At 40.1% G+C, this 12,691-nt stretch overlaps 1 protein-coding gene across 1 annotated transcript in view; it reads right to left on the reverse strand.

Moving 5' to 3' along the window:
- Positions 1-12,691, reverse strand: part of pcxb (pyruvate carboxylase b) — a 333,693-nt gene that overhangs the window by 48,085 nt on the left and 272,917 nt on the right. Inside the window, exons 15-16 of the mRNA XM_044098259.1 lie at positions 4,452-4,608; positions 801-1,041 (exon numbers count right to left, since the gene is read on the reverse strand). Coding sequence (XP_043954194.1) covers positions 801-1,041; positions 4,452-4,608 — 398 coding nt within the window. The remainder of the gene's footprint in view (positions 1-800; positions 1,042-4,451; positions 4,609-12,691) is intronic.

Here is a 12,691-nt window from a genome sequence, read left to right on the forward strand (position 1 = left end):
GATGCTCCTCCATCTTGGCATCGTGTTACTACAACGCAGTATTAGGGCCAGGCTAGTAGTTTTTTTTAAATTAAAATAATGTTATACTATTATGTGAATAAAATCATAATATAAAATTTAATTACGAGACATTTTTGTTTGAGCTGCATCTTTAAAAATAGCAGGCAGAAAAAATAAAATTCCCATAAAAAAATACAAAAATTTCTGAAAAAATAATTACGAGAACAAAAAAGCTTAGTGTTATAAAGACATAATATAAGCAGCTCTGGAAGTCCATGTGGTTTGCATAACTGTTTCAAATTTCTGCTACTGATAATATCGATTGACTGATTTTATTTTAAGGAGAAAACGCGACTCGATGTGCTTTCAAGTAGAACTTTTTTTTTATTACATGCGCACTTAGCTTCAAAGAACCTAGCACCAACTAGTGGCTTGGTGAGGGCATTACACCTGTTCGATGTGAACCGTTACTGTGCAAACAAAGATTGTAATTAGAATGTCTTCATGTAAATGTGTCAACAGAAATGGAACAAAAGTAAAAATTTTGTGGCATCATTGTCATGGAAACAGGGCCTTAATGTAAACCGAAACCAGAGTTTTGTTGCTAGGAAAGCTTGGACTCCTCAGATGACGCGTCCTGCTACCTCATTCTCATGTCTGCTTGTTTCTCTGTGGGCTGACTGACTCACTGGGAAGGTTCTGCTTCTGTGGACTGGGTTTATTTTAGAAAACCGTAGTGGGCAGTTCAACGGCTAGCAGAGCGACACCAGGACGCCGGCGTCCCGTCTTCATTTCCTCACCTTGACGGAGAGGATGTGAGTCCCGGCTTTGACCAGCTCGTCAGCCAGGTTCACGTAGTAGTCCAGGGAATATTTCTGCCTCATCGGGTCGGAGACGTCGCCCGTGTAGGAGATGGCGGCCTCCACCACGCCGCCGGCTGCCCCGGCTGCCTCCATACCCAGCAGCATGTTGGGCAGGTAGTTAAGGGAGTCGAAGACGCGGAAGATGTCCATGCCGTTCTCCTTGGCGACCTCGCAGAACCTGGAAGAGCAAAACATTCACACTAAACATGTGTCTAATGAGCTGTCGACATGCAAAACTGAACCCCTGACACTAATCCCTTCCCATGTATTTGCTCATAAACACCGCCGCACCTGAGTAAATAAACTATTCTCACTATTTTCATGAGCGGAGAGCTTAAACAGCCTGCAGGAGCCGGCAATAACTGGAGACAAATGTACAGCGGAGTCATTATCCCAGCTGCTTCTGGTAAATCCCTCATTACTGCCTTTGCCCCAGTATCTTAATCAGGTTTTTCAAAACCGCGATGAGCGCCGACTGCAGACGTGTTACTCTGAATGCAATATTTACCCACACACCGGGAGCTTTTGTTTCGGCCAATAAACGGGAGTGTGGCCGCGTGTTTGTTTATTTGTGCCACGAGACGATTACCAGTCCAATATGTGTGTGAGTCCAGTGTTAACACAATGTGCTCCGTGTTGGGGGTTTATTTGGGAACAAATCGAAACCACTGCTCTGACTAACGCCTCATATTTAGGTCATGAAAAAAAGAAGAAGAAGAAAGTTGAGCTTAATAATATGATTCAACAATCTTGTTGGCAGGGAATCGACCCTCCAGGCGGTTTGGAAACAGCTTCCTGAATACAGTACAGTACCAAAAAATTCAAGGTATTTTATTTGGATTTTGTGCAATAATGCAAGGTAGAGAATATTTGTGATGTTTTCTTTTTTTAAGTACTTTTTAAAACAAAATCTGAAAAGTTTAGCCTACATTTTTCTTCAGTCCAGAAAAGTCACTTAATTAGTAAACAGACTCCATCAGTTAATGAGGTTTAGAGTTATTTAAGCTCCAAACCTAAAAACATGGAAGTGCTTTGTGTTTTATTGTTCACATTCCTGCCAGTCCACAAACAAATCCAACGGATTAAAAACAGATACACGCTGCGTTATTCAATTCTACTTAATCCGTCACATAAAATCCCAACGAAACACCTTGAAGTCACAACAAAAGTGGCTTCAGCACTCCTGCTGCGCCTTAAATGCAGCATTCCTGTGTGTAAAACACACTTTAAATTGAATCAAATAAAATCAGCCGCTGATTTGATTTAGCTAATGAAGATTGTTCGGGTTACTTGGTGGCGAGCCGTTTCGGGCGAGGCGGTGGCAGAGTGTAGCTGAGGATGGAGAGGGGAGCCAAGCGAACGGATCAAAGCCATTAATCACAATGATGTGCAAATTTTCAACAGCACTCCCCCTTTGGGACACGGAGCGAAGGGAGGGGGAGACAAAGAGAACGAGGTGCCTAATGTGGCGAGATGAATGAAAGCTGCATTAAAAAAAAAACAACAACAGAGGGAGGCATCGGGGGAAATAAATAACGACTATAAGGTTAGCGGGACGGGAACGTCGGAAAATAAGGAGGCAGGAAGAGGTCTGTGTGATCCAGCAGGAAGGCTGGAGGAGGGGACAGCAGCATTACTCATAAAGTAGCCACTACTAATTTACATCAAGCCATGGGATTGAAGATGGAGGTGTGTGAGTGAGGCTGCTTGTGAATCCACTTGGAAAAGAGGTGGAGGTGAGAGCGAGCGAGTGAGCGCGTCAGCCCGGGAGTATTTCTGTCCTAAAATGCATCGCTGGCATGCAGCTGCATGAGTGATGTGCAAGTCATGAGCGTGGAAAGAGGAAACAGAAACACATCAAACAAACGGACCTGATTAAACACGTTGTAACCTGTAGAGATATATTTAGAACAACAAAAGCTTTCATGTTGAATTTATAGTTAAAGATGCCGCCCGGAGAAAGACCAACATCTGGAAACTTCAAAAAGTCGAGCTCAAACCGAGGAAACGTTAGAGGCACTGCAGGCAGCGAAGGAAATGGATCTTCTGTTATATCTGTCGATTCAGACTCATGAATAACCGTCAAAGTTTAAGAAGCAGGCAATAACTTCACTCATATGACCTTTATGGTAAAGACAAGACCTTCAATTCTTTATAGCATTTAATAAATAAGAAATCTCAGCTCAGCTCTACTGAAATGTGAAGGAATAATATTTATTGAAGAGCTTTTGTAACTCCTAACAAGTCATTCAATTACACAAAAAGATAACTGCATGAGAAAGGCAAAAGAATAATGCTTGTTACCTGGGCATTTTGCACAGAAAAAACCCAGCAGGAGGACATTTCAATACAACCAGACAATAATACAGAACTCAGCAGCTGGCTTTTAGAAACTCATATTCAAGTTGATGTTTTGTAAAAAATTCAATCATCGTTTCAGGCAAAAGAAATGCTGAAATAGGAAACTGATGGAGCTGCTCAGCTGTATAAGGCTGTTTATTGTAGAGATCTACATGCAGCAGACAAAACAGAAATAAAACGAGCTGGTCTGGTCAAAAGTTTACATACGTTCATTATAGCTTGGTTTTGATTGATCTGAGCCAACAAAACTTTAATGTTCGACTTGCACTAGATTTTCTCTAATCCACAAAAGTTATAACAGTTCAAACATTCACAGGTACATCTAAAAATAAATTAAGATTGTAACAAATAAAAGTAAGTAAAACTCACATGTTTATATTCAGAGGGTTAAGAATATACAGTACAGACCAAAGGTTTTGGTCTGTACTGTACCTCCATGTAATTTTTATAAAAATATTTGGCACTTTATTTGAAGTGTTCATAAGACTGACATGAAATAAACATGACGTAACACCTGTCATGAACATGAAGGAGCCTTTAGGAATATTTACAACAGTTGTCATAAAGTGTAATTCAGTAAATAATGACATTTGAGAGACATTGTCTCACACCAAACTGTCACAACATACTGACAGTTTCAACAAAAATTTACAAGAAATATTTTCATAGATGTTACATACTGCAACTTTAAAGGGTTAAAGTAGCATTAACCTTCGATTAATGTCGATATTAATTGCTTATCAATTAATATCAACATTAACTGGACAGGGCTGCACAGTGGGGCAGTTGGTAGAGCTGTTGCCTTGCAGCAAGAAGGTCCTGGGTTTGATTCCTGACCCGGGGTCTTTCTGCATGGAGTTTGCATGTTCTCCCTCTGCATGGTGGGTTCTCTCCGGGTTCTCCGGCTTCCTCCCACAGTCCAAAAACATGACTGTCATGTTAATTGGTCTCTCTAAATTCTCCCTAGGTGTGAGTGTGTGTGTGAATGGTTGTGTGTCCTGTATGTCTCTGTGTTGCCCTGCGACAGACTGGCGACCTGTCCAGGGTGAACCCGCCTCTCGCCTGGAACGTAGCTGGAGATAGGCACCAGCAACCCTCCCGACCCCATTAGGGACGAAGGGTGATTAGAAAATGGATGGATGGATTAACTGGACAAGGCAAATATAAATGTAATAAAATTCCGATAACCAGCTTGCTGGGATGTAGGCGTGTGCAGGAGCGACTCACTTATAGACGGCGTTGTCAGGGTAGTTGGTGTAGCCCACAGCGTTGGCGCCCCTCAGCAGCATCTGGAACGGGACGTTTGGGATCAAAGCTCTCAGCTCCTGGAGCCTCTTCCACGGACATTCGGACAAAAATCGCATGGCCACGTCAAAGGTTGCTCCTGCACACACACACACACACACACACACACACGCACGCAAGCAGAGAGGAAACTGGGTTTAGGCTTTCATCTCCATCCTCATCTGTCATCCTGACTTTGATGTCGATTACACAACCGAAGAGAGATACTTCAAACTTATCTCAGGCACCGCAAACAACACCCAGACAGCAGAAATACACAACGATAATGGATGATTGTATAAAATATGATTATGGTTCTTTTCAAAGGAATTTTTAAAATCCAAGAAATGTTGCAGTGAATGAGATGAGGAGAGAAGAAAAGAGGGGAAAAAAAACAAGCAATCTCTCATTTTCCTTTCTGTGGGAGCAGATAAGGAATTCCTATACCCGTTTATCATATCAGCCGGAAATATTGAAGCCTCCAGCGGTATTCTGCTGATCCAACACTGTCATCATTAAATTTCATTTTCTGGGCACTCATGCGTAAGAATAGAGAGAAAATACTAAGCACAACTGCTGCTCTTATGAGCACTGCAGAAATAAAGGCCCCTCATACAATTTACACCCCCTCCTAATTTAAATTTCAGCCTACGTCAGCATCTCCAAAAGCCCTGGATCGGAGCGGAAATCACTGAGCAGTCTGGATGTTAGACATATTGGTATTACCGTTTCGCTGCACGCGAGATATCCCAACATGAGGCAAAGTGGGGAATTCATGCGAGGCGGCGGACTCTACCCTTATGATTTGATAAAGTGAATGAAGACTGACAGCTGGTCCCACAGGCAGGAAACACGAAGCACAGCCTGATTCCTTTTGGACAGGCAGGAAGCTGCCACTCCGCTGTGAACGTGGGCCACAATAAACCAGATGGAAACAAGTGCAATATGCCCATAACGGCTACGGAAGCAGAGAGGCATTCAACAAGAAAAACAACCTATTTTGGGAAGCTTCGTATGCCAGATGAAGTGTTCCAGGAATAAAACAAGACAAGGGCTTGTACCTTCCATTATTAGGCAAAGTTACATTTTGTTGACACAAATACAAAACCTGAAAGCAATGTCATAATTTACAATGATATGTTCTATATGCCTCTTCATATGTGAAGAGGGTTTGAAGGAAAGGCGACGCAAAATGGAATCTGGATTGAGCAAATCTTATGCCAGTTCACACCAAACGAGTTTTGAGCGTCAGGCACCTTTGGTGTACATTAAGAGTCTACGAGTAGTCGAGGCGTTTCGTCCGTGAAGCGCTGCACGATTTGAAGCGTTCTGAGCTTTTGTCAAGCTCATCCAACATGTCCAACCTAAGTTAGAAAATCTGAACTTTCGCCGCTCAACAAGGAGAAATCCAAAAGAGAAATCCAGCAAACGCTAAAATCTATCTGATGCCACTCCATTTTTGTTTACATCTTTAGAAGTTTTTGTGTCGTTTCCTTCAGTGCTTCTTGTTGCAGCGCCACCACAGGTGAGGAGGGGAACTGGTTCCTCAATGTGTTTGGTTTGTTTGACAGTGTGAAAGCGAACTGTTTCAGCTTTGGTCCCCAATTAAACCGAATCTTCTGGACTATCAGATGGGAAAACACCCAGAGATTCAGATAACTGGGAGTTGATACTTAGTACAAAAAGGAGTAATAATGCAGGTCAGAACAGGAGCATAAATTTCAGAGAATATTGCTCCTGAATCCTGTTCATCTTGGATGTTAACACATTTGACCGTTCTATCCTTACTTATTTTTCTTTTGTGACCATTAATGATCAATGATCCATAAAATCCGCATATAGCATTTCTCTTCCTTTTATCTTATGCTCTATTTCTCCTTCAAATATGGTCAGGAATGTGATTGTGGGCTACAGTTTTGAGCATACCCAACAAAAATGTGTAGAAATCTTTAAATATGTCTTTTAAAGTAAGCATAGTTTCTATTGGGGAAAAAAATCAACTGGCAATATATACATGCATTCCTGAGCTCTTAAACTTTCTTTAGCCAATGATGGAGGGCCAATAAAGGTTAAAAATGACTCATCCAAGAGTCAACCCACTGAGTTACATAATAAACATCAAAGCATTTATCTCACTTTTTACTCAAATTGCAATTACACATGCTAATAAGTGTGATACTTTTACAGCTGGGTCAATTTTTACGTCATCTGAGATTTCCTTTTGTTGCTCTGGATTAATCGAGCCGCCTTTTCTCTTCAAACTCAAACTGTTTCTGCATGACCAAGCAAAAACTAAAACAAGACTGTAAGACTGTACATTGTCTTAAAAACGTGTGCAGCTCAAACAGAAGGAGCCGTTATAGCTGCATTGTGTGACCCAGTTCATTTTAATGTATCTTCCACACAGCAGCGAGGAACGCTATATCGGGAAGAGACTTAATCCTCAAAGGGCTTTCACAGGCTTAATCTCTTCAATGATTCATTCTGCCTCTAAGCAGCTGCAACATGTGAAGGCAATATTCCCTCTCTAAGACCACAAAAGTGTTAAAAACAAAACATCGTTGCAAGGGGACACAGCGTTCAATATTCAAGAATTCATCGGTCCCTCGAGCGATCCATTCTGGACACCAGCGAGGCCAGTAGAGACCAGAGACGTTCAGTTTCTCTGATCACTCTCTGATTACTGGGCTGTTTGGGGAAATCGTAGCAGGACGGCTGCAGGATCCATTCCTCCTGTGGCCGTTCACTGATTTACGAGGGTCTATTTAGAGGTTCTGCTACGAGCCGTCGCTGTGAGGCAACGCGTACTGCAGATGAACCTTTCACTGCACTGTAGTCTAATTAGTGTTTAGCAAACTCAATGAGGTGATGATGTTTCCTGAGAATTGATTTTATCAGGTAAAACGAGGAAGAAACCAAACGCCTAGTTTGTTTTCTTGTTGCTGAACAGAAAATAACCTTCAAAAACGGATAAAAACAACCAGCGCTCATTAGAGAGGAGGCTTTAAGCCAGCAGGCTGAGGACAGCAAGGCAGATCCTGGAGTCTTTACTTAAAAATTTACTTCCAATTTGAAGCAAAAATGTCCCATGAGAAATTAAAATGACTAAGTGCAAAGCTGGGAGGAATCTCTTATGAGAACAGAACAAAATGATGAGAAATTAAATTTTGGTCCTGTGCAAACCAAAAGAGACAGGAAACATGACATCTCCTAATGTGAAAACAGATGAAAATATAAATACCTGAATTGTCTTTAAGTCACTTTTAATGACCTTGTAGGGTTGCAGATTGAGACAAATCAAACTTATCCATGTAGAAGTTATCCAACAACAATCCAGCTGTTTGACTTTATATCCAAATGTTCCAGTTCCACCAAATTGAGCAAAAAATATTTTTATTAAAGGTTGGACTTCTTATATTTAATCAGGAACTAAATTATTTTGAAGGTTGTGTTTTATTCCCACAGGTGATTGCGTCGTTTTGGGAATACAGGATGACTGAAGCGCTCACCTTCTTTAACAGATACACGTCTTTACCTGCATGTCAGCCAATCACTGGCAGCATTTTAAAGCTTTTAGTCAGTGAGTCGGGGTTAAGACCACCTGCTGAAATTCAATCGGAGCATCAGAGTGGGGATGAGAGTGGATTTTAGAGCGTTTGATCGTTCAGAAACCGATGACCTACTGGGATCTGCAGGTTTACAGTGTGATGAAAACTCCTTGTTTATGTCAAAACTGTCATGAAAGGATTAAAAGTAGCTCCATTACCTGCTTGATGCATCCAAAGTATTCAGAATAACACATGAAGGCACAACTTGGGCTCAAATCCAACTTTTTTTTCTTTTTTTTTTTACCATGTCTGATTTTTTTCATGGCTGTCTGAACGGCCCAATTACAATCCTTTCACTTCCCCCCAAAAAACAATTAGTGCCACTTCCATATAAGATACTAAATAGGATAAATATCCAATAGTTTTCTACAGTCTGAATGGTCATGTCACCTTTTATTTGACCTGAGAAATGCAACGTAATTCTCCACCAGAAGCAATAAATCCAGACCAAACTAATGTGGACACTTTAGGATTTTACCACATATGTCCAATATAAATTATTACATACAAATATAATACAGGGGACTTTAAGACATCAGGTTCCTACAGGCTTGCCATGGTGACATCACAGTATAACATTGCAATTCAAATCCTTCAGACTTATTCTTATTTTCTCAGACGTTTTTATTCCACTCTGCTTGAGTTCATCCCAGTAAAGGTTTCCAGTGAGAAAGATTTTGAAAACTGGTTTGGACTCTAAAATAGTCTCAGTTCATGAGGCACATTTTCAAACAGGAGGCTGTTTGTTTTTAAATGTTTGACAATGTGAACATAATTCAAGAGAATATTAACTCACCGTGTTCAAGTTAATACTTGAACACAAGTATTAACTTGTGTTCAAAAAGAAATATTTTCTTTCAAATATTTTTGGAACAGGGAGTAAAGCCTGAAATTAATTTAATTTTAACTTAAATACTTGAATTGTACTTTTGAATAATGAGGAGCTCCTTTGTAAACAGTAAATTATCAGAGCATTTACATCTGTAAGAAAAATATTTAAAAACATTTAAATTATATAAATAATAAAATTAGGTTTGAGAGATTGTTTGAAGATTTATAACTCTGCTTTAAATGCTTTTAAAACACAAAATTAAACCAGGAAGAGAAACACTTCTTCTTTAAATAACTAAATTATTAAACCAAAATAAAATGTTGCAGGAAGATTTAGCATGGATAGCTACTACTATCCATGCTAAATCCACTAACCTTCTTACTTTTATAGTAAAAGCTATAGTAGCTTTTGACTCACAAGCAGGAATGGACAATTTCTCAGGAGACCTCGCCTCATTCTTCTTACATTTGTTGTAGCTCAGGAAAACAAATGAATCTGATGCACCAAAGCTCGTAATTCAGCCCTTTGCAGAACTGTCATGTTAGAGTTGTTAACCATCCTCCAAATTCAGTGATGCTCTTCTGCCGTCATATAAGTGGATGTATATCCTGTTTTTCTGACTTCCTCGTGTAGACGAAAGACCGTTTACACTTCAAGACACGAGCACAGTTCAGACACGAGCGCCGTCTGAAAGAGGCCGACACAAAGTGAGATGTATTTACCGTTCACTCGGATGCAGGAACTCGCTAGATTAACGTGCAGCATGTGATCCCAGCCTTTACCGCTGCAGTTGCTCTCATTAACGCCGCGCACTCCACTAATTATTGGGTGGAATCCTTCAAGGCCTGAGCGCCTCCATGGTTGTGTTTCCATGGATTTTATTGGTGTTTTAGCACATCCATTAATACTTGATCTGGTTAAAAGATAAAAAAAAACTCAAGGCTGAAGGTTCGTGATACTGTTGGGCTGCTGGAGATGTGTGTAAGAAGGACCAGAAAACAATTAAGATCAGGGAGATGGTTCCAATTTTTACAAAAGGAAACTGAAGAGGGGTTTTTTTCTATCAAAGGAAAAAAATTTGTTGGAAAGTTTACTTTGAGGGAAGTAGTTTGCAAACTTTTTATCATAAGTAAACTGCAAGTGAGGCTGCACGATTTCAGGAAAACATGTAGTTGTGTTAATTTTGCTATTTTCTTGACTTTTTCTTTCCTTTCCATCAACATCTCAATTTTCTGAGCTTCAGCATCTCGGCCATTAATAATATACGTCTCTTGTGGGCATCAAAGGCAGTTTGAGATCAATAAGCTGCCAAATACATCACTGGCATGCAGAGTGGATGGGAAATTGAGAAAATTCAGGGATTTTGAAGAAAGAATTATCAGAATTGGTTAAGCTAAATTAAAAATAAATACTCTATAGTACAAACCACAAGGTGAAAATAGCAGCATAAATGATCTTATATTGTTTGTCCATGATGACAGGTGAGGCAGAGACGTGTGTCTCTCCTGATCACACGTCACTGACTTGGTTGTGTTTTATCCCAAAAAATGTGGGATAAAAAAAAAAAAGTCAGATGTTGAAGTGTGTTTGTTTTCAAGATCTGGTCTGATTGTGTTTAACATTTGCTCTGAATTTCAGATTTGAGGTTTATAAATTCCAAAGATTGGAGGGCAGTTCCCAAAAACGTTAATTTCTGAGCAGAACGCGATAGCCACTGTTATTAAATGCAGTTCTGAGGGTTTGGATCTCATTAAAACTCACACACAGAGCCGTGAATGAGATCTCTCTGTCAGAGCAGCTGATTTAGTTTTAGAAATAAATGAGCTGCGGTGGTTCAGTTATCCAATCAGAACGCCTCCTGAAGGTTTCCATTTTTATCTGGCATTTCACACAGGGAGAGAAGAAGATGGAGCAGAACCAGAACCGTCTTCTGGTCTGGGAGCAGCTTAGGGTCCACTAGGAAGAGTCAAGCTCAAATACACAACGAGCAAAAATTAAAGGCTTGATAGTTTCTTTCACTTCAGCTACATTGGAATTGCACACAAAACCATCAGGCATGATTTTTATGCCTTTGTGAACAGCTACTCTGCTTCTCCAAGCTTCTGCGGTCTACCATTGGATCAACCTTTATTGATAATGGAACCTTTATTGATAATTGAACCTTTATGGATCCCTGGTGTTGAGTTTGTAGGTATTCACACCAGCCCTGCTTGGACCTGTTTAGCAACAAACTCTGATGCAGACCAAAAGAAAAAACCTGGGTAACGATTCTGTTACAGTGAACTCTGGAGCTGTTTGAATGCATATTTGAATACCAAATGGACTCCAAAAGCAGGAAGTGGACTATATCAAAGGGCATTCTGGGTAAAAACAATTAAAAGAAACATTTGAGTCAAGAACTAGCGGGAAAAATGGCTTGTAGTCTTTTACCACCAACAAAAGAGAAACCCTTCAACCACTGAAATCGGATGCCATTCAATTTTTGTTTTTATTTGGTGGAGAAGGAAGTTGCACTCATGTCTTCTTCAGAGGATTTTGTGTCGTTTCCTTCAGTGGTACTTGATGCAGCGCCCCCACAGGCGAGGAGGGGAACAGGTTGCCCAGTGCGTTTGGTTTGTTTAACTCACTGCAGTGTGAGTATGAACCGCACCAGATAAAAATGTAACAAATGTTGCCATTTTGGTCCCCAATCAAACCAAATCTACCAGACTATGAGGTATGTAAACATCCTTTTACACGTTCTATGCCTTAAAATGATAAATTTACGTTGTATTGTTGCTGAGAAGACTATGTTCTGGGTTCCCTCTCCTCTAAGTGGCTCTGCTGCTGCAGAATCTCTGATAAGCAGAAGACAATGAAGAAACTGCTTCAGGAGTAATTCACAACATTTTTAGTACGATGGGATAAAAAGAGCTGCAAGGTAATATCCATCTGTTATTGAAATTCAGTTTTTCTACAGCAGTAAAAGCCTAAAGTGAGACTGGTGGAGAAAATTTTATCCAAATATAAAAAAATCTTCAAGGTTTACTCATCTCTAGTAACGAAGGCTGAGATAAAAACATTAGTGGGGGGAAGAACCAGCTAAATGTCTGAGTCTGTTATCAGTGAAGTAAACCCGCTGACTGCGCCGCGGTTTAGCGCTGCTTTTAAAAGTCTCAGCGATCGCTCCATCCTGCTGAGATAAACCCAGAAACAAACCATTACTGATCCAGGATCCTCCCAGTCAGGTTGTGTTACACCTTGATTCAAAATAATGGGAATCCACATCTTAATGTCGTCTCTGGTGCCAGATGAGGAAGACTGTAAAAGGGGTTTATCCGCCTTAATCAAAGCAATTCTAGCGTTCAGGACTGGTTTACAAAATGTAATGAGATGCACCTCAGTGAGGCTCTCCTGATACAAATTCAGCTTTTTTCTACAAGGTAAAACACGGATGTTAATAGTCTCAGCACTCATTCAAACATTTGTTTTATCTTGACTGCTTTTCCAAAGCTAAGGTGAATTAATATCATCCTTTTAAAGTGAGTCTTGTAAGAAAACTGATGAATTTAAGACAAATTTAACTCCACAAATAGGATTAACTATGTATTTAAAATCTTAACTACTGCAGTGAACTGCCTTCCTGCATATTCAGGGATGTCAAACTCATTTTCATTTTGGGTCAGTTGAGCCAGAATGTATTGATAAAATTTGTTTACAAACTGTTAATATATTAAACAATTCTTAAAGTTAAATAATATTGA

Source organism: Gambusia affinis, linkage group LG18 (genome assembly GCF_019740435.1).
Source record: "Gambusia affinis linkage group LG18, SWU_Gaff_1.0, whole genome shotgun sequence".
Taxonomy (NCBI): Eukaryota; Metazoa; Chordata; class Actinopteri; order Cyprinodontiformes; family Poeciliidae; genus Gambusia; species Gambusia affinis.